This window comes from Vidua macroura, chromosome 19 (genome assembly GCF_024509145.1).
Source record: "Vidua macroura isolate BioBank_ID:100142 chromosome 19, ASM2450914v1, whole genome shotgun sequence".
Lineage (NCBI taxonomy): Eukaryota > Metazoa > Chordata > Aves > Passeriformes > Viduidae > Vidua > Vidua macroura.
This window is the reverse complement of record NC_071589.1, coordinates 1,591,607-1,613,352: the sequence shown is the minus strand read 5'-3', so window position 1 is coordinate 1,613,352 and position 21,746 is coordinate 1,591,607. Positions and strand designations below refer to the sequence as shown.

The following is a 21,746-nucleotide window of genomic DNA, read 5'->3' as shown; positions in this document are numbered from 1 at the left end:
TGGTATCCAAATGGGTATGGCCAGAACCAGTGGCTGGCTTCCCTTCCTGTGAGTATTTTTGTGTGGGGAAAGATGTACCCCAGGAGCTCCAAGTGAACCTCTATGAGCCTGAGATCAGGCAGTGAAAGCCTCCGAGGTCTGCCCAGAGTCTGGTTAAATTCACTGAAATGGGGATTTTAACAGGTTTTCTGTCTGCAGCTGAGAGCCTGTGTGAGCTTGCCGCCGTGCAAATGCTGGTGAGGGCTCCTGTGTGTGAGCAGGGGGCGAGGAGTTGCCACCATGGCCATGCTGGTGGCCTCCTGGCTGCCAGCTCAAGGGGATGTCCCTTCTCAGGCTCATCTGACACCACATTTAAAGCCCCTTGACCCTCGGAGCTCTGGACCTGTCAGCAGATCCCAAATGCAATCTTTGTGGGGTGAAAATGTGTTGCCCTGATTTTTAAAAGCGTTAAGTTTTCTTTTCTAGTTCTTTTGAAAGTTTTAAAGTTCTCATAAAACTTCCTTAGCCTTCTAATAATGTTTACATGTTTAAGAGTCAGAGTTCCCACACAATTTCATGTGTAAATAGAATAGTTTACATATTTCTCTGTGGGTAGAGAGAAATAATTAGTTAATCTTTAGACCAGTATAGTTAAAGAAGTAGTAATTCCATCCTCCAATCCAGTGTCACCTTTAGAATTCTATAAATACCAAATGTTTAAATAAAACTTAGTCTTTTTCTCTTTTAAACTTACCAAGCTTCTGTTATTGATTTCGTGTCCGAAACGACATAGCGACAAAAATGATGTTAGGAAGAACACCCAAGGTGGACCCAAGATGGACTCAGAGTCACAAGTTCTCACACTTTTATGAGTTCTGCTCCATTTCCACACTGGGGTTCACTGCCCAATTCCAGCTCCAGGTGATGCAGTCCCACCCTCCCATGTTGCTCTCCTCCATTCCCTGCTGTTTGCACTTTTTGGGGCTGGAGCTGCAGCGCTGTCCTTGGTTGTGGGGCTGGGAAAGGATTGTTGTGTGTGCCTGAGCTGTGAGGAGAGCTGGCTGACACTTCATGTGGAGTTCAGAGTTATTTCCCAGTGCAGTGCAGAGCCTGGGAAATATGAAAGCTCAAACTGAAGGCTGTCGCCCTGATTTTCAAGAGTTTTCTAAAGCCTTCTGAGTTTACATTCTTGTAGAGAACTTTCCCACACAACTTTCTGTAAACAACCTATTGTTTTGCATTCTTTCATAGAGGCAGAGAAATTTGATGTACAGGTAGTTTGTCCAGTGTCGTTGGAGAGGTGGCACATTCACCCTCCAATCCACTGGCATCTTTTGAGAACTATAAAAGACTGGAGTCAGAGAAAATAAATGAGTCTCTTCATCGTGATCAAAGCTGTGGTGCGTGTTTTAGATGTCAGCGAACCCAATGGGAAGAATGATGATGTCTAACTCTATTTCAGAAGGCTGAATGATTGCTTTATTATCACTATGTTATAATACATTAATATGCTATATAAAAGAGGATACTAAATACTACATACTACTTTCTCTAACTATCATATCTAACTAACTCACAACTCGTGACCCTGTTCTCTAGAGCCCAGATTGGCTCTCAGGCCCAAACAATCCACCATGATCCAACCAAGCACTCACTCTGGGTAAACAATTCTCCAAACACATTCCACAAGAGAAGAACAAGGAGCAGAAATAGAAAATGTTTTCTCTTTCATTTCTCTCTGTGCACCTCAATAAAAAAATCCTGAGAGAGAGAGAAATGTGCTTGCCACAGTGGTGGGTCGTTTTTCCTTGTGTCAGCTGGTGACAGGAGGCGTCAGCAGGACTCTGCTGACAGGCAGGCGCTCCCTGCCCTGGGGTCCTGCTGGGTGTGGGGCTGTGCTGGGCACTGAGGGGCAGGCAGGGCAGCCCAGATCCCACACATCTCTGCCCTGCAGGTGGATGAGCTGAAGGCCAAGCTGGCAGCCCAGGAGGTGGAGCTGAAGCAGAAGAACGAGGATGCTGACAAGCTGATCCAGGTGGTGGGGGTGGAGACGGAGAAGGTGAGCAGGAAGAAGGCGGTGGCTGACGAGGAGGAGCGGAAGGTGGCCCTCATCACCCAGGAGGTGGAGCAGAAGCAGAAGGACTGTGAGGAGGACCTGGCCAAGGCTGAGCCTGCCCTGGCAGCTGCCCAGGCTGCTCTCAACACCCTCAACAAGGTAGGGTGAGGATTCCCAGTGGTTTTCCTCCTCGCTGGGAGAGAGGGGCTGTGTCATCTGATGGCCCAAGTTTTGTGCATCGTATTGTCCCTCCTCCAGCTTCCTCCCTGCTGGTGCTAAAGTGTGTAAAAAAGAGAATGGATGTAGCACTGAGTGCCATGGTTTAGTTGACAAGGCCGTGTTTGGTCACAGGTTGGACTTGATGATCTCAAAGGTCTTTTCCAGCCTGGTTAATTCTGTGATTCTGGGGTTCCTGGTGGAACCTGGAGCACCCAAGAGGATGCACCATGTTCCTCTTCACTCATTTCCATGGGGAGGAGCGGACAAAGCTGGTCCAGAGGAAGATGCCACTGGGAAAACGTATGATCAGGAGATAAGCATTGCTCTGATTGCAGGAGACTGGTTTTGGGAGGAGTTTCTGTGCCTTGGAAGGTTTGTCCTCCAGGGGTTCCCATGTGATGTGGTACTCAGTGCCACAGTGTTAGGTCACAGGTTGGACTTGATGATCTCAAAGGTCTTTTCCAAGCTGGTTAATTCTGTGGTTCTGTGATGTGCCTGAGAGATGCCCCTGCAATTTATTTTGGTCTGCAGTTCATGCATAGTGTGATAGTGAGTTTGAAAATGTAGGAAGTCAGGAGCTGGAGACAAAAAATGCCCTTTTGGTTCCTCCAGTTCAGTTTGGCTGCTTGCCCTGTGAGGGTGCCTGGGCTTTCTCAGCAGCTGCATTCCCTGAACCCTGAGGGCTGCAGGATGTGGGAATCAGAGGATGGATTCGGCACTGGCATCTCAGCTTGGGTAGGAGGCAGCATGAAGGGAAGCTCTGAAGGTTGTTTGAGAGGGCCTGAGCATTATTTCTGTAGGTTTCATTCTTATTTATCCCAATCTTCTGAGAGGGCATAAAACCTCCTGCTCCCCCAGGAGCCTGGGGAGGAGCAGCGTGCTGTGCTGGTCCCAGGTGGGATGTCAGGAGCAGGGAATGGAGCAGGTGTGCTGCAAACATGCAGAGCAGTGATCTAAAGGCAGCACTGCTGGGGCCCAGAGGAGCCCAATTTATCAGATTGATAGCCTGGGAGCCTGACTCTATTAGTGGCAGAGTGAAAAGAAAGCCCATTCATTTTTCACCTAACAACCTTGTTTTCCCCTTTTCAGACCAATCTGACGGAGCTGAGGTCCTTTGGGTCACCTCCTTCTGCTGTCAGCAACGTCACGGCGGCCGTGATGGTGCTGACGGCCCCGGGAGGGAAGATCCCCAAGGACAGGAGCTGGAAAGCAGCCAGAGTGGCCATGGCAAGGGTAGACAGCTTCCTGGACTCCTTGATCAAGTTCAACAAGGAGAACATCCATGAGAACTGCCTCAGGGCCCTCCAGCCCTATCTGCAAGACCCCAAGTTCAACCCCGAGTTTGTGGCCACCAAGTCGGCGGCGGCGGCCGGGCTGTGCTCGTGGGTGCTGAACATCGCGCGCTTCCACCGCGTGTTCTGCGAGGTGCAGCCCAAGAGGCAGGCCCTGGACAGGGCCAACGCTGAGCTGGCAGCAGCCCAGGACAAGCTGGCCACTGTCAAGGCCAAAATCACCGTGAGTGACCGTGGGGGGGACCCGTCCTGCTTTGTCCCTGCCTGGGGGAATCCTCAGCTTAGGCAGAGCTGCTGCTCGGTACTGGTGTTCTAAAGCAGGGGTGGGAACCCAAAGCTTTGGGGGTTGTGGGGTTTTCTCTCCCCCCTGTTGCACTGGCAGCCCCGAAATCCAGCCCTGTGCTGGGTGGGCAGCAGGGAGGGGAGGGGGATTCTCACCTGTGCTCAGGTGAGAGCTCACCTGCAGAGCTGGGGCCCAGCACAGGGAGGAGCTGGAGCTGCTGCAGAGAGCCCAGAGGAGGCCATGGAGCTGCTCCAGGGCTGGAGCCCCTCTGGAGCCAGGCTGGGAGAGCTGGGGGTGCTCACCTGGAGAAGAGAAGGCTCCAGGGAAACCTCAGAGCCCCTTGCAGGGCCTGAAGGAGCTCCAGGAGAGCTGGAGAGGGACTGGGGACAAGGGATGGAGGGACAGGACACAGGGAATGGCTTCAAACTGAAAGAGATGAAATTTAGGTTAGTTAAAGGGAAGAAATTGTTTCCTGTGAAGGTGGGCAGGCCCTGGCACAGGGTGATCCAGCTGTGGCTGCCCCTGGATCCCTGGCAGTGCCCAAGGCCAGGTCTGGGAACACCCTGGGACAGTGGGAGGTGTCCCTGCCATGGCAGGGGTGGAAAAGGTCTCCAAGATCCCTTCCAGCCCAAAGAATTCTGTGCTCATGTGACAGAATATTGCTGCTTTCTCAATTTCCTCTGTTCTTCTGCAGCCTTGCTTGCACCTGAATAGAAAGGCTAAATATGAATCCTTGTTATTCCCACCTAATTTTTTTGTAATTTACCTCTTCTGGGCCCCTCAGAAAATTCATTACCTCAAACCAGTGTGTTCCCCGTGTGCTGCACAGGGCAGGGGATGGGAACTGGAGGCTGATTCAGTGCTGGGAGCACAGAGCTGGGCTGGCTGCACACTCAGTCCCTGGTTTTGCAGGATGACAACTGCTCTTGCAGGAGCCTCATTTGTCACGGCACAGCTCCCTGGCAGCACATCTTGGATGTTATTTGGATTTTTCCTACTTAAAAAAAAAAAAAAAATTAAAAAAAAAATCTCTGAATAGCAGAAATTACAGCATGATTAAAAGTGCATTTCCACAGAGTGTAGAGTGAGACCTTTATCATTTTCCTTCAGAAAATTATCTCTATGCAAAAACACATCCTGCTTTATCCTGCTTTCCTCCCTGCTCCCTCCCTGCTCGATACCTGCTGAGAACAGGGTGTGGGAAGCAGCTGCTCCAGAACCTGCCCGGTTTTGGGGTGTTTTGGGATCTCTCCTTGGGAGTGGGATCCCCTCTGTGGCCTGGACCCGCAGCAGGGGCAGGGTCCCAGTGAGTGAGGTCCTTCTGCTCCCCTCACCCCCTCCACCAGCACCTCACCCTGTTAGAAAACACGTCACTCCCTTGATGTTTTCAAGGGCTTATCATTCTTAAAATGCTTACTACACTTTTTAACTAAAAATACAAGAAAAGGGTGCAGAACTCTCCGCTCGGCCCTTCCTGCTGCAGATGAAAGGAGGCACCTGGAGCAGGGATGGATTTAGAGGGCTTTGGTGTCTAATTCTCCCACCTCAGATGTGCCATACGGTGCTGGGGAACTTTTTTCATCCTTTTATGCTGCTCTTCTCCAAAGCTTTTTTACGCCTAGGCTTTTTTTTTTTTTTTTTTTTTTTTTTTTCCCCAAAGGAGTGGGATTTTGTTGAAGAAAATTGCAATCTTTGGGGAGATTACTGCTGCTCCTCTGGCAGGCTCTTACAAAACTGCCTGGTTTAGAGGCCTTCTCCTCTCTGCAGGTGGGGAGTGATGCAGGGTAGCGTGGGATGGATGTGGAGGTATATCCTTACTTATCTGGGATCTCTTGGATAGCTTCACTGCTGGCTGCTGATTCATACCTGCTCACAGCTGGGCCCCAAGCTGTCTCACACTCGTTTTTATTAATAAATGAGAAAATTCCAATTGTCCAAAACATGAAGGACTTTCTGCCTTTTTTCCCTGCCTGGGAAGTGAGTGCTCTGCACCTGGGGCTGCTGGAGGTAGGAGTGAAAGGTGTGTCCACAGCTGCACACAGCTGCATTTGTGTGCCCCTGGTGGGGCCCTGCAGACCACATACACGCATATATTCTACAGAAACTCGATTATCAGCTCGTGCTTTTATAGTGGAATATGATATACACGAGCCTTTGCAGGCTGATAGATCCACATGCACACAGGGACAGAAAGTTTTCGTGTTATTTTCCAAGGAAGGTCAAGGACAGGCTGCTTTGTGTTTGCCAGCATCCAGGAGAGCTGCAGAGATCTCTAATATAATCCTTTTTCATTTTCGGGTTTGTTTCTAGTGTGTAGCTCAGTGTTAAAGTGATTTACAAGCAGTTCAGCCTTAAGCAGTCTGCATTGGGTGCAGATAAAATCAATTATTGCTTTTCTTATCAGAAGTGAAATGCTCCAAGTGCTTGTGGGAGCTGTTGGTTTGGTTTAGGCCCAAGTGTGAAGAGCTCTGTCCAAGAACAGGGCTCTCCAGTTTCCTCTGCAGGTGCTTTGGCCTCCTCCTGCCCCTCCCAGCCCTGACCTGCCCAGCCCCACCTCACGGGGGGCTCCTGGCACACTCCTGGGCAGCTCTCAGAGCAGAACCATTTCCTTCACTCCTTGTATTCCTTGCTGGAAGCAGTGTGAGGGCATGGTTTGGAGAGGGTTCAGACAGAACTCCAGGAGCCCCTTGGGGATTTGAGCACGACTTGGGGAATCAGCAGAGCCTCAAGGACTGCTCGGAGACCAGGGGCTGTGGCATCAGGAAATATCAGATTTGGGTTCCTCAGCTGCCTGCTCGTTGCTCAGCCATAGCACTCGTCATCAGGGCTCAGCCAGAAGCCCCAAATAAATTCATTTTGTGTGTCCTTTGCCTCTGCCTGTGCCGAGGGTGTGGGTTCCAAGCAGGGGCCCAGCCCAGCCCTGCTCTGTGCTGGCTCCTGCTGCCAGCCCTGGGTGGATGAGCTGGGCTGGAGCTTGGGCAGCTCTGGACAAGGGTTTGCCTCAGGATCACAGGATACCAGAATGGTTTGGGCTGGAAAGGATAACAAAGCCCACCCAGTGCCACCCCTGCCATGGCAGGGACACCTCCCACTGTCCCAGGTGCTCCCAGCCCTGTCCAGCCTGGCCTTGGGCACTGCCAGGGATCCAGGGGCAGCCCCAGCTGCTCTGGGCACCTGTGCCAGGGCCTGCCCACCCTCCCAGGGAACAATTCCTAATTCCCAATCTCCCATCCATCCCTGCCCTCTGGCACTGGGAGCCATTCCCTGTGCCCTGTCCCTCCATGCCTTGTCCCCAGTTCCTCTCCAGCTCTCCTGGAGCCCCTTTGGGCCCTGGCAGGAGCTCTGAGCTCTCCCTGGAGCTTTCCCTTCTCCAGGCTGGACACCTCCAGCTCTTCCAGTCTCCAGAGCAGAGGGGTCCAGCCCTTGGAGTGTCTTCATGGCCTTTTGGACTCGTCCCACATCTCCAGGTGCTCCCCGAGCTGCTAAAACCGTGCTGTTCCTGACTTCCTCCTGCGTTTCACCCCCAGCGCCTCAACGAGAACCTGGGCAAGCTCACGGCCAGGTTTGAGAAGGCCACGTCGGACAAACTCAGGTGCCAGCAGGAAGCTGAAGCCACAGCCTGCACCATCACCCTCGCCAACCGCCTGGTGAGTGCCAGCAAGGGCAGCCCTGGAGGGACCAGGGCTGGGCTGAAGCCTGTGCATGCAGCACGTTCCATCCTCTCATGTTTTTGGGAATGTCTCCTGCGCTGCAGCAACTTCCAGCAATGAAAATGCTTGTACAGAGGTTGTTTCCATGAGGTTGTGGCAGAATGTCTTCTCTTTCTCAAAAACAAAAAAAAAAAAACAAACCCCCCCCCCCCCCAAAAAAAAAAAAAAAACAAAACAGGAGAGGCAGCTGCAGAAAGTGCTGTTGTATTCCAGAAGGTTTGGGGCAGCTCTGCTCATTAAAGTGCCTGGCTCTGCTGCCATCACATCTCTCAGCTCCTTCCTGGGGTTTAAATGTGTGAGCAGGTACTGATGGGCCAAAATGATGTCAGTCAAAAATGGTATCATAAAAACAAAGGTGTGAACACGCCCGTAGCTTTGCAGGGTCTGAAATGACAAGAATTAGAGAGAAAAGATCTCTAAAATCCTCAGTCTCCTCTGAGTCAGAACACAAAGGTGTTTAGAGAGGGGCCTACGAGGAACTGGAGAGGGATTTTGCATCAGTAGTGACAGGACAAGGGAGAATGGGTTCAAACTGGCAGAGGGGAAATTTAGTTTAGATATATGGAAAGAATCCTTCCCTGTGAGGTGAGCAGGCCCTGGCACAGGTGCCCAGAGCAGCTGGGGCTGCCCCTGGATCCCTGGCAGTGCCCAAGGCCAGGCTGGATGGGGCTGGGAACAGCCTGGGACAGTGGGAGGTGTCCCTGCCATGGCAGGGGTGGCACTGGATGGGCTTTAAGGTCCCTTCCAACCCCATCCATCCCATGGTTCTGTGATTCTGTGACACCACATCCCTGGTTACGTCCTTTCCCCACCCCATGACGTGGGAACAGCTCCCAGTCTCAAGAATTCTATGGTTTTATACTGTCAACAATTCATCATTTCTGCGGTGTAGGCAAGGAACTGCGTGCATCCCAACTTCCTGCTGTGCCCTGCACACCATCTCCTGTGTCATCCTGGCTTTGATCTGGGAACAGGACCCGGCAGCCCTCACTGATGTGCAGCTCATTTGACATTCAGGAGGTGTCACTGGTGTGGCTGGGGGTAGAAATGAGTTCCCAGACTTTGAAACAAACACAGCTGAGGTTGTGTAAGGAATGCAAGTGAACGTAGAGGGCGATGCTTTGGATTGACAGATGAACCTGGGGGATTGAGGCGAGCCCAGCTCTCACATTGCCAGACTGGCATCTCATGAACTTCAGGTGGCCTGAGCAAGATGCTCCAGGATCCAAAGGACAGGATCTGTGCACCAGAAAGGGAGGCTGGCTGATGAGTGGTGTTTGTGAGTGGGTGTGTGCTAATGCAGAGGAGGAAATTTAGCGATGACAAATGCTAAATAACGTGTGCAGGGAAAACAAACTGTAATCATGCAGTTACACGGATAGGGCCTAATTGCACTATTATCACTCACAGAAGAGCTCTTGGAGTTGTTGCAGAGAGTTCTCAGGAACAGCAGCGTGGCACTTGACAGGAGGAGAAAAGACAAATTGATTACTAATTGGTAGGAAAAAACCTCAGGAAACAGAAGTTAAGCGTCACTGTATTGGGTCTGTCAGTGCCTACATCCCACACGTGGTCACCCTGTCTAAGAAGGCTGTGGGCAGCCTAGAAAAGCTACAACAAAGTACATAACCACTTCCATGTGAGAAGAGAGGGAATGGATTAGGGCTCTTCATTTTGGAAAAGCTTCTAAAATCATGACTGGTGTGCAGAAGGTGGGTGAGGGATGGTTGTTCACTCTCTGTCATTATCAAAGGTAAGCCAAGGGGTAGCTTTTAATTTGCCTCTTGCTAAAGAGAAAGAATTCCAATGACTTCCAGGATCTGAGGTGGGAGACACCTGGGGTTTCTTGAATGTATTAAAAGTGGCAGTAGTGTGTGATCCAAGCAAAGGAGAAGAAAAGACTTCCAGGACCTAAGGAGATAAAAAGTAACCTGAAAAAATTAATTAGGAGTATGGAAGCACCTCCAAGTATCAGGAAAATCAGATCAATAAAGACTTCTTGGTCTTAGAGGGGCTGTGGGACTGCCCCTGGGTCCCTGGCAGTGCCCAAGGCCAGGTTGGGTGGGGATTGGAGCAGCCTGGGACAGTGGGAGGTGTCCCTGCCATGGCAGGAGGTGGCACTGGATGGGTTTTAAGGTCTCTTCCCACCCAAAGCAGTCTGTGATTGCATGAATCATAAATGAGCTGGTGTGTAGGAGGTCGCATGGCTCCGCAGTGATGATGTCAACTGTCTGTAAAGAATTGCAGAAACGATCCCAAGTGTGGAGGGATGAAACACCAGGTGGATAAATGTAATGTAAAGTACACTGGAGAAATGAGGGTTTGCTTCGCATGCCCTGTAAGTGATGCTGAGCCGATTGTTATCACTCAGGAATGAAAGGATGGAGTTAAGAGTGCTGTGAGCTCTGTGCTCCCAGAAGCAAAAAGCCCTCACCAAACCCAAAGCCCATCTGAAACCGGATATTAGGGTTTATTAGGAAAAGAAGGGAGAACAAAACAGAAAAATCCCCATCTTGCTCTATGAATACCTTCTAAATAAATCTTGAATGTGCAGCATTACCAACGCCCCCTCTGCTGCACCTCAAAGGCTGGAGGAGAACGGGAAATGGTGCAGAGCCAGCAACAATAAAAGAAACCGGATAATAAAGATTGCATCACTCTGTGCAGATAACCATTGCAAGGAAAATCAAAAGGCTGCTTCTGTCTGAGGAATTATTGAAGAGGCTAAAGCTCTTCAACCTGAAAAGAAGACAGCACAGGGATGCTGAGGGCTTGGAATCCTGAGTGGTGCAGAGAAGCTGGTGCCAGGATTGTTCCCTGGTTTTGCACTGGACAAATGTTTCAGCAATTGAAAAGTTCAGGCAGCACATCAAAGGATGTACTTTTATACCGAGAGCTCAGCTGGACTGTGGATCTCCTGCCCACAGGATGCTGTAGGTGCCAAAAGTTGGGTTGATATCCACAGCAGCTTATGCTCAGTCGTGAAGTCAAAAACCATCAGTGGCTGTTAAGCACAGGAGATATAAGCTGTGGGTCAGAAGGTCCTGAAGTCTGCAGCTGTGGGAAGCTGGGAGCTGTGTCCAGAGCTGTGCTTGCGTGTGCAGCATTCCCAGGACAAGGGCTGCAGTCAGCTGCAGGAGCTGGGTGTGCCCTGCAGAGCTGGGCCTGTGGTGGGGGTTTCAGAGGGGAACCCAATCACTTCTTGGCTTAGGAGATCCTGGCTGTTCATCAGGAGATCCTGGCTGTTCATGGAGGTACACGAGGCTGGGAGGAGAGCTGTTTGATCTGGAGTGTCTGCAGGACAACCAACACAACGAGTTTGTGTTGGGAATGTGAAGGTGGCTCTGACCCTCAGGAGGCAGCTGGAATTCTGCTGGAAGCAGGATTGGTCAGGTTCACATTCCATGATTGTACGAATGATCGATTTGACTTGGGAATTTGCAGGTTGGGGGACTTGCCTCTGAAAATGTGAGATGGGCTGAGGCTGTGAAGGACTTCAGACAGCAGCAGAGCACCTTGTGTGGAGACGTCCTGCTGGTCACAGCCTTCGTCTCCTACCTGGGCTACTTCACCAGGAAATACCGCCAGGACCTCCTGGATGGCATCTGGAGGCCCTATTTGCACCAGCTAAAAGTAAGTCCTGATTGCTCTGAGAAGCCGTTGTTTCTGGGGTTAACGTGGCCACAAATCCTGGTGCCCACAGGGGATCTCTCAGGGGAGGGACATCGCTGTGTCCTCACCAAGCTGGAGCGAGGATCAGGACGTGGCCACGTACTCCTCCCTGGGGAAAATGTGGTGTCCTTGCTCGATGAGGTTCCTCCATGTACACAGGAAAATCCCATACGCAGAGCCCAGCTCTGCAGTTTTGTCCATGGCCACGAAAGAGGGGGGAATATGGAGAAGGAATTGGAGCAGGCAGAGCTCGCTGCCAGCCCTCCAGGAGGCTTGGAAAAACTCCAGGTGTTTTTTCGTTCTGGACACGAGCTCTGGTCGTGCTGGCCATGCCTCTCAGCTGGTTTTACCCATGTCTTGCTGTTAGGACCAGATGGAGATCATTGTGCTTGAAGCCTGTTTAATATTTTACTAATTTTAACAGGTTCCTCATACAAATGGTGCCAAGAAGCTTTTTAAATAAGGTCCCAGAGATGCCCAAATCAAAGGGCTGACCAAAGCAGACAGTTCCTTAGGCTGAGAGAGGAAAACTTCATTCTGCATTTCTTAACCAGAAACTTAGTTAAGATGTGGTTTCAAAAATGACCTGACTGTGCTTAGAAATGTCAAGGAAGTGCCTGTAATTCCAATGGAAATGAAAGGCCCGTTCTGCTCAGACACCTGGCACAGGTAGCTCTGTTTGGCACGCCCAGACATGGCCTCCCCTGTCAGAGAAGTGTTTCTGGAGCTGCTGATGCTGGTTTGTAACACACCAGCAGCCTTAGGAGGGCATTAATTCTGTCCTTCCAAGCTGGCTCAGGGAGCTGAACAGGGCAGGGAGTGACCCCAGCCAGAGGGGCTGGGCTGTGGGGAGCAAAACCCCTGGGACTGTTTGTACAGTAGGATTGGGAAAAAAAAAACAGACTGCAAATACCCCATAGAATGGGAACCCACTGATAAATCATGGAATCACAGAATACTTTGTGCTGGAAGGCACCTTAAAATTATCTCATTCCAACCCCCTTGCCAAGGGCAGGAGCACCTTCCTCTAGCCCCTGTCCAACCTGGCCTTGAACACTCTGAGCACTCTTTGTGACCACTGAACATCTCCTTCCAGGGATCCAGGGGCAGCCATAGCCTGTCTGGGCACGCTGTGCCAGGGCCTGCCCACCCTCACAGCCAAGAATTCCTTACCAATAGCCCATCTAATTCACCCTCTGTCAGTGGAAGCCATTCCCTGTGTCCTGTCCCTCCATCCCTTGTCCCCAGTCCCTCTCCAGCTCTCCTGGAGCTCCTTCAGGCCCTGCAAGGGGCTCTGAGGTTCCCCTGGAGCCTTCTCCTCTCTAGGTGGACACCCCCAGCTCTCCCAGCCTGGCTCCAGAGGGGCTCCAGCCCTGGAGCAGCTCCATGGCCTCCTCTGGGCTCTCTGCAACAGCTCCAGCTCCTGCCTGAGCTGGGCCTGGAGCTGGAGCAGCTCTGCAGGTGGGCTCTCACCTGAGCAGGGCAGAGGGGCAAAATCCCACCCAATTCTCCTAATCCCACAGCTGCTGACTCAGATAAACACAACTTACCGCTTTTTAACCCAGCTAGCTTTCCCTGGGATGACCAGGAAGCTCTCAGGGTCTGGGTGTCAGGATGACCCCAAGAATATAAAAGTCCTTGTTCTCTCAGCCTATTCAGCCAAAGAAGAAATCTGGAATGTGCAGGGTCGGCTTCTCAAGGTTGTTTATTTTCCCTTATCTAGAACATTCTTTCTCTGACCTGCTGAGCTCTTTCTAACAAGTCATCCACTGTGTTCTGTCCTGCCCCTCAGGGCAGTGTTCACATTTTATACCAAAAACTCCGTGTGCTGTGTTTACAATAACGTGCCAATGTCTGTCATTGATGTTGGACAGTGTGTCTGTGCCTTAAACCAACAGAAAAGTGTCACCAGCACAGCAAGACATGGAGGGCAAGGAGAAGGAGAAGAAGGTCAGGACACGCCCAAATCCCTCCATCTTGTCCCCTGAATTATATTCTAAAAACCCCAAAATTCTAATTTTTCACCCTGTGTTAATTCAACTACCACACTGCTCAAACCCTTGTGGCTTGTAATTCCTCACACAGAGTTGGCAGCTTTTTCCACGGGCTAAAATGGAAGCCACAGGTGTTTTTGACTTGGTGCCAAGGTCTCTGAGCCCCCTGCCAGGGTCTGGAGCCAGCCAGGGCAGCCAGAGGGATGTGCTGGGCTGCGACAGGAAGCCTTTCTGTTTGCCTGGCAGGTGGCAATCCCCGTGACGCCGCGCCTGGAGCCGCTGTCCCTGCTGGCGGACGAGGCGGCCGTGGCGGCGTGGCGGAACCAGGGCCTGCCGGCCGACCGCACGTCCAGCGAGAACGCCGCCATCCTCAGCTGCTGCCAGCGCTGGCCCCTCCTGGTGGACCCCCAGCTGCAGGGCAGCAAATGGATCAAGAGCGCCCACGGGGAAAGGCTCCGCGTGATCCCGGCGGGGCACAAGGGGTAACGCCGTCGTTCTCTGGAAGGAGGGACTGCTGGCGCCGTTGGGAGTAGGGCGGTTGTGGCTGTGGAGAGGAGCTGGAGGAGGAGGTGGCCTGCTGTGAGGCTGGCTACACCCAGGGCTAGAGGGCGAGTGAGCAGGCTTGTTGTGGTTAGGCGAGGGCTGGGGTCAGTGGTGGTGTTGGGGTGCCTTTGGCAGCCTTAGGAGGCGCCTAGGGAGGCAGAAGGATGGTTTCGCAGGCATGTGAGGAGTGTGGCAAGCAGAGGGGGAAGGCTAAGCTAGGTTCATGGGCAGCTGGGTGGTTGGGGTAAATGTGGATGGTGACAGGCTGAATAGGTTGATTAGTAGGAGGAGTAGGAAGACCACCCCCAGGGAGGTGGTGGAATCACCATCTCTGGATGTGTTTAAAAAGAGACTGGACGTGGCACTCGGTGCTATAGTCTAGTTGAGGTGTTGGGGCAAGGGTTGGACTTGATGATCTTAGAGGTCTCTTCCAATCCATTATTCTGTGATTCTGTGAGGAGCGCCACGCGGTGAGTGTGGGATGTGCCTGCCCGGGGTGTTTGGTGAGCACTGGGCACTCAGCTGCACTGAGGGAAACCTGCCTCTGTATCTGCTCCCATTATCTGCTTCTTCATTACCAAAATGACAGATTTCTTATTAAATCAAGGGTCTGTTTAGTGCTTGGCTCAGTTACCATAGAAACTCCTCTGAAGCTGGTGATGGAGTGAGCTGAGGCTGAGTTTGAGTATCACAGAATCCCAGACTGGCTTGTGTTGGAAGGGACCCTAAAGATCATCCAGTTCCACCCATGCCGTGCGCAGGGACACCTCCCAGGTTGCTCCAATCCCTGTCCAACCTGGCCTTGGACACTTCCAGGGATCCAGGGGCAGCCACAGCTGCTCTGGACAGCAAGCCTGTGCAGAGCTGTGCCATCCTCCATGGGGCTCTTGTAGGTGTCATGTCCTGGTTTAGCTTCATCCAGGAGGGTGACCAGGGCTTCCTCCTTCTTGGAGAAAGAGAGGGTTGGGTATGGAGAGGTCACCATGTGCACTGGGCACAGGGTTCCATTTCCTCGTGAGGAAAGAAGGTGTCCTAAGTGTGACCCTAAACTCTGGGCAAAACGGAGCTGAAAGCTGCTCTTCATCCTTGCTTTAAGATGAACTGCACCAGTGGGCTCTGGAGAAAACAAAGTCCGTGCTGGGAAATATTCCAGGCTATGCCAGCTTTGCTCAGGGCTACCCTGGGACAGACTCACTGGTCACTCTTGTCCTTGGGAGGAGGTCTGGGGCCTCGTTCTCTCTGTTGGACAGCCAGGACTCTCTCTGTCAGTGCCACTTTCTGCACCAGGCACTGGCACCACCGTAGCCCTCTGCCTCTCTCCAAATGCTGGCACCCACCTGTAGCTGCCACCGCAGTGAGGGTCCCCTCTGTCCCCTGCTCACTGCCAGTGTCACATCCTGCTCTGCTGCAGGAGGCACCAGCGCTGTTTCCCACAGGTATCTGGACACACTGGAACAAGCCCTGGCTGCTGGAGACCTGGTTTTGATGGAGAACCTGGAGGAATCCGTGGATCCAGTGCTGGGGCCGTTACTGGGGCGAGAAACAATCAAGAAAGGCAGGTGAGCTTGGGGGGCTTGGGTACACATGTGGAGGGGGGTTGGGGGCTGCTGTGCTCTCTGTTCCTGCCCTCAGACCGTGGGTGATCACATCCAGCAGCATTAACATCCTGCCTTCAGCAGTGAGGGTGTTTTTAATCAGGCAGTCACAGGTAATTCAGCCATAGGATGGCTTGGAAATCAACCTGGATTTCTCATTTCATTTCACAGCGTCATTCAAACCTCGTGTAAAAGAGAGACCTGTAATTCTCCCATTGTACACGGACCTTGGGGTCTGTAATTGGCTGTTCTGACACCAAATCATTACCAAAATAGCTGCTGCTCTGTTGTGAAGTAAAAGTAGCCTGGAATTTTAGCAAACGCTGCAGTGTTTAGAAATGCAGCTAGAGATTTCAGCATCAAGTGTTTCTTAATGAGGTCAAGTTCTCATGGCAGCTGCTGGTCACCTCCAGCTGAGGGGAGATCAGCAAGGGAGGCAGCCAGGGAGCTCTTTTCCCTTAAGTTCTTTGAGGATTATTTCCCTGCTTGCCTAAAACATCCCAGGCTCTTGTAAACTGGTGGACAAGGCAAGCTGTCTGCAAAGTTTGCTGGGGAAAACATCCTGGGAAGGGTGGCTGAGCATGGGTTTGGCTGCAGGATGGAGGATGGAGGGGCAGGATTGGTTCCAGGGCAGGACTGAAATGTTTGGAGGATGCTGAGAGGGTGGTGCAGCAGGGAGGGTGGCAAATCTGACCCCCCTCCCCTCCAGTGGAACACTCAGGCATCCCCTTTTGTGCATGTCTGCTCTCAAATCTCCCTGCAAAATCATGTTTTAGCTAACAAAGGGAAACTAAGTCATAAATCACAAAGAAAATCCCTGGGTTTTGTGTTTCCAGGCCCTAAGCCCAGACTCCAGGCAGATGCTGCCTGGAAGGGGCTCTGAGGTCTCCACACAGCCTTCTCCTCTCCAGGCTGGACAATCCCAGCTCTCCCAGCCTGGCTCCACAGGGGAGGTGCTCCAGTCCCTTTGTCAACCTCCAGGTCTCCTCTGGAGCTGCTCCGACAGCTCCTGGTCCTGCTGATGTTGGGGACACCAGAAGTGGGCACTGTCCCAGGTGGGGTCTCCCCAGGGACAGAATCCCCTCCTGGCCCTGCTGCCCACACTCCTTTGGATGCAGCCCAGGGCACGGTTGGATTTCTGGGCTGGGTTAAACTTGGGTTCAGAGAATGTTGGAATTTCCTGGGGTCTCTGTGGGCTGTAGACTGCATGTCAGGAGTGCAGAGCAGCAGGATGCTGGGTTTCCTGGCTGATGTCACCTCCTGGGAGTGGCAGCCACCACTCTCCACATGTGGCTTCACGTGTCAAGCTCAGTGCAGCTGCAGAGCTGGCCTGCTCAGAGCCAACACTCTGGGTAATTTTAGCTGTGACCAGTGAAAAGCTCGAGGCTGAGAGGCTTTTCCTCCCTGCAACTCCAGTTTTAGGCAGAATTCAGCCTCTGCCCAAAGCCAGGAGAGTTCATGGTTGGACTGATTGTACTGCTGCTGGAAAATCTGAGCCCCTTAAACACAATCCAGAATTCAAGAGAGACTCTCTGGGGTTTTCACCTTAAATCAGAATTGATTTAAATGCGCCCAGTATGAATTAAATAATGATTTCTGTGAGGAGTGCCAACTATCTGGTGCTGCCACTGACTGAGACCACCCCGAGTGCTGTGGCGACAGCTCCTGGCTGACGCTCCTTCTGCTGAAATCCCAGGTACGTCAAGATTGGGGACAAGGAGTGTGCCTTGCACCCTGCCTTCCGTCTGATCCTGCACACCAAGCTGGCAAACCCCCACTTCCAGCCCGAGCTGCAGGCCCAGTGCACCCTCATCAACTTCTCTGTCACCCACGACGGCCTCGAGGAGCAGCTGCTGGCGGCCGTGGTGCGCCTGGAGAGACCTGACCTGGAGGAGCTCAAGGTCAGCACCTGGGAATTGTCTCTGGGAGCAAGCAAAAATAATCAGCAGCATTGTTATTACACTTATAATTTAATTAAAATTAGTGTAATTGTAATTATTGTAATTATGAATATTGTTATTGATATTGTTGTTGATATTGTTGTTACTGGTCTACACTGGGAGGCCTGACCTGGAGGAGCTCAAGGTCAGCACCTGGGAATTGTCTCTGGGAGCAAGCACAAATCATCAGCAGCATCGTTATTACACTGATAATTTAATTATAATCATTGTAATTATGAATATTGTTATTGATATTGTTGTTAGTATTGTTGTTACTGGTCTACACTGAGAGGCCTGACCTGGAGGAGCTCAAGGTCAGCACCTGGGAACTGTCACTGGGAGAAAGCAAAAATCATCATCAACATCGTTATTACAATTATAATTTAGGTATAATTATATAATATTTATAAATAATTATAATTTAATTATAATTATTGTAATTATTAATATTGTTATTAATATTGTTGTTGGTCTACACTGAGAGGCCTGACCTGGAGGAGCTCAAGGTCAGCACCTGGGAATTGTCTCTGGGAGAAAGCAAAAATAATCAGCAGCATTGTTATTAGACTTATAATTTAATTATAAGTGTAATTATAATTGTTATAATTACATTTATAATTGTAATTATTGTAATTATTGATATTGTTATTGATATTGTTGTTATTGGTTTACACTAGAGGCCTGACCTGGAGGAGCTGAAGGTCAGCACCTGGGAATTGTCTCTGGGAGCAAGTGTTGCAGTCATCATTATCATAATTCACTTTTTATTTTAATTTTTATTTCTGTTATTGGTATTTTTAAATTTTTATTTTGTTTTTAACAAACAGCATTTCACATGCCAGCTTGCAGACGTTGCTGAGCTCCTCACAAAATCATATTTCCCTTGGATAGCAAACAGTGAGGGTTTTTTTTTTTCCTTCAGCCTTCTCTTTTCTTGGTATTTTGAGAACCCTTGTACTTAATTTTCAAGGTTTTTCTCTCAAAAATTCTCTTTATTTTCCTCCTCCTCTTGTGACTGAAAGCTGAGTTTCTCATTACCTCCGCTTTTTTCTGGACTTCACAGATTTAATTTTGGAAGCAGGATTAATCTCGCTTAATTTTCAGCATTTGTGGTAAAGGAGTCTCTCTGTAAATATTGGCAATGATATTTTTCTCTTCTGGCTGTTCCTCCCACTTTGTAACAGGCCAAAATATTTTCTCTCTCTCTTCATAAGTACGGCTTTAATTTCAAGGCAATTTTATAAAGAAAATCCTCCCTTCTGACGACGCCTTTAACAGTGTAACAAATATGAATAATCCTAAATATTTTCTGAGAGTGGGAATAAATTGAGCACGTGCTGAATTTATAAATGTGGGAATAAATGAGAATAAATGTTCTGCCTGTCCCGGGCTGGAACTGCCTCTCTCTTCCCAGCTGTAGCCCAGTAAGCCACTGGTGGCTAGTGGGAGCCCGAGGCCAGGATGCCAAGGGAGCAGGGCAGGAGAGGCCGTGGCTCTGCCCTGAGATCTCCCCATACCCAAAGGGCTTCACTGCTGGTTTTGCCATCAGGTTTTAACCCCGTGTTCCCCTTTGCTGGAGTGACTGGGGTGGGCTGGAGTGGTGAGAGCAGAGGTTCAGCAGGAGGGGTGAGGAGCAGCTGGGGCTGGCTGGACCCCAAGAAATGAGGTCCAGGACAGGGGCAGGTTTTGGAAGTGCTTCACTCTCCAAACCAGCTGTGCTGTACAGCTGCTCACTGCCAGCTGTGCCAGCAAGGCATGAGTTTTAGAGTTTGCACCTGGATTTCATGAGTTTGTGCCCAGCTGGAATGCTGTGGAAGAGCCCTGTTAGAGGTTTGAGTCAAGCCTCACTCTCCTTTTGGTCTGCCTACCCAGAGACACAGGATATGTCTTTGAGATGGGGATAAAGGTCTTGTCTTCCTGATTCATTTCCAGTGTTTTCCTACCTTTCTAGCAAAAGGGCTCAGTTCTCCTGGTGCTCTCTGTGCTGTTCCAGGATTCTCTGAGCTGCTAGCTTGTTGGATAAGGAGTGATCCCAGAACTCTGGCCATTCCCAGGAGAGCAGGAATCAGCACTACTGGCCCATGGCAATTGTCAGTGGCAAGCCTGTTCCCATGTGAAGCTGATTCATCCTTACTTTACCACATCCTTTATGACTAAAAATTCCTGGATTTATTATTTGCAGTCAGATCTCACAAAGCAACAGAATGGATTCAAGATCACCTTGAAAACGTTGGAGGACAACTTGCTCTCTCGGCTGTCATCAGCATCTGGGAATTTCCTGGGAGACACAGCGTTGGTGGAGAACCTGGAGACCACTAAAAGGACAGCTGCAGAGATTGTGGACAAGGTACTAAGACAGTGATAGCCTGGAGAAAGGCATGTCTGTGGTCCTTTAAGGATTTCTGGGTGGAATGTAACCTCTGCTCTGCCCATCTCTGCTTCATCTGCTGAGCAGGGAGTAGAAATTGGTGTAAATTGTAAATGCTCTCCATTCTGGAGAGCTGCAGGCCATTTAGTTCTTTGGAGCTTTTTTTTGTGTTAAATGACCTATTTAAGACCAAGAGAAAACATTGGTTCCTGATGTAAAGACAATAAAATTTACACACTGTATCAAGGCAGCTTTAAGCTGTTCCAGCATAATCCTGGGTACATCACACTGCCTCAGTTAGGCTGGGTTTTAGTACTGACCAGGGACTGGAGTCTGAGGAGTTTGTGATCTCGAGTAAATCTGAAAGAACTCGGGTATTTCACACCCTTCCATTCCTCAGAGTATAAATCAGCATTTGTGTGAGCACAGCTGCCCTTGCTGGCTGCATGGGCTTAGGTAAATGCCCAGAGGTCTTTCCTTGCTGCTGAGGGAACTTGGGAAGTGCAGTTCCCGTGCCAGGATTGTCCCAGACCTCTGGTGGGGACATTCAGCTGCTTCCCTCTGCAGTCACCCCATCTCCAGAGCCTGCACTTGTCCCCCCCCAGCCATGTTCTGCCTGGCCCAGGCTGGAACTGCCTCTCTCTTCCCAGCCAGTGACCAAGACACGGAGTGATCCTCCCTCCACGTTAAAAATCAGAATTATTTTCCATTCGTGGTGCATTCAGCTCCCTGGGGAGGGGTTTCTTGAACCCCCAGAACAGGTGTTGAAGGGATTTTTTGATGTGGGAAGCTTGGCATCTCCCCCTTGAAGCAGGTGTTTTGGAAGTGCTTCACCCTCCAAACCAGCTGTGCTGTACAGCTGCTCACTGCCAGCTGTGCCAGCGAGGCATGAGTTTTAGAGTTTGCACCTGGATTTTACGAGTTTGTGCCCAGCTGGAATGCTGTGGAAGAGCCCTGTTAGAGGTTTGAGTCAAGCCCCACTCTCCTTTTGGTCTGCCTACCCAAAGAAAGGTGTGCAGCCAACATTTTCCTTGCTTTGGAAGTCCTCCCTGCTCTGCAGATGAAGAGCATCTGTCTGCCCCAGCTCTGGCTTTGAGTTTGCCAGAACCATTCCTGAGCCCAGCACTGCTCGTGGGGATGTGCAAACAGGCTCATCCCAGAGATCCCACAGCAGATTAAGGCTCATCCTGTGTTTCTCTGGGGTGTCCTGCTGGCTTGTTCTGCCACAGGAAGCCTAGGAGGGGCTGGAGAGGACTTCTTGCAGTGACAGGACAAGGGGAAGGGCTTCAAGCTGAAATCAGGCAGATTTAGATCAGATGTTAGGAAAAAATTCTTAGCTGTGAGGGTGGGGAGGCCCTGGCACAGATTGCCCAGGTAAGTTGTGGCTTCCCCATCCCTGGAAGTGTCCAGGGCCAGGGTGGATGGGCTTTGAGCAGCCTGGGATGGTGGAAGGTGTCCCTGAGTGGAATGAGAAGAGCTTTAAGGTCCCTTCCAACCCCAAGCATTCTGGGATTCTGTGATCCCATTGCATGGTTTGCAGGGCTGGCTGGGTCAGCACTGTCCCAGCAGCTCCTGACCACAGTATCAGACCTGTCTGTCCTCAGCCAGGGACTAAAATAAACCCCAGGAGGCTCAGGGGTGGCACTTCTTGCTGCTGAGGTGGAATGAAAGAACGAACAGGATCGAGGTGATGCTTCTGCCAAGAAGGTTTTCACATATCCCTCAGAGCAGCTGCAGAGCCCTGTCCAGGGGGGTTTGATGCTGCTGAGGAAAGGCAGCAAAGGTCTGCTCTAAATTAGCAGCTCTCAGCCCTGGGGAAGCTGCCTGAGAGCAGCACCGGGGCTGCTCAGCACAGGCTTGTTAATGGCCTGCACAGGAGGGGGGCAATTAGCACGAGAAACTCATTGATGAGAAAATGAATTCCAGTTAGCAAAGAGCAGGGAACCTAGGGAGATGTCTGGAGGGGACTCAGGAAAACGGGGGATTGGGCAACTGGGTGGAAAATGCAGTTAAATGGAAGGTTCCAGAGGGGGAGATGCCGGGGAGGGCAGCTCCAGCCTGGCAGGGCTGGTCCCACGGTGGTCACTTGTGGCTT

At 51.0% G+C, this 21,746-nt stretch overlaps 1 protein-coding gene across 5 annotated transcripts in view; it reads left to right on the top strand.

Annotated features, from left to right (window-relative positions):
• DNAH9 (dynein axonemal heavy chain 9) overlaps positions 1–21,746 on the top strand; it is an 85,295-nt gene that overhangs the window by 5,959 nt on the left and 57,590 nt on the right. Inside the window, exons 4-11 of one of the 5 annotated variants that reach the window (XM_053994992.1) lie at positions 1,934–2,194; positions 3,344–3,769; positions 7,357–7,476; positions 10,984–11,172; positions 13,452–13,687; positions 15,185–15,307; positions 17,040–17,244; positions 19,466–19,630. In XM_053994992.1, coding sequence (XP_053850967.1) covers positions 1,934–2,194; positions 3,344–3,769; positions 7,357–7,476; positions 10,984–11,172; positions 13,452–13,687; positions 15,185–15,307; positions 17,040–17,244; positions 19,466–19,630 — 1,725 coding nt within the window. Of the gene's footprint in view, positions 1–1,933; positions 2,195–3,343; positions 3,770–7,356; positions 7,477–8,381; positions 8,560–10,983; positions 11,173–13,451; positions 13,688–15,184; positions 15,308–16,284; positions 16,399–17,039; positions 17,245–19,288; positions 19,374–19,465; positions 19,631–21,746 lie in introns of those variants that run through there. The other 4 variants (XM_053994993.1, XM_053994994.1, XM_053994996.1 and 1 more) reach the window with 4 other exon arrangements.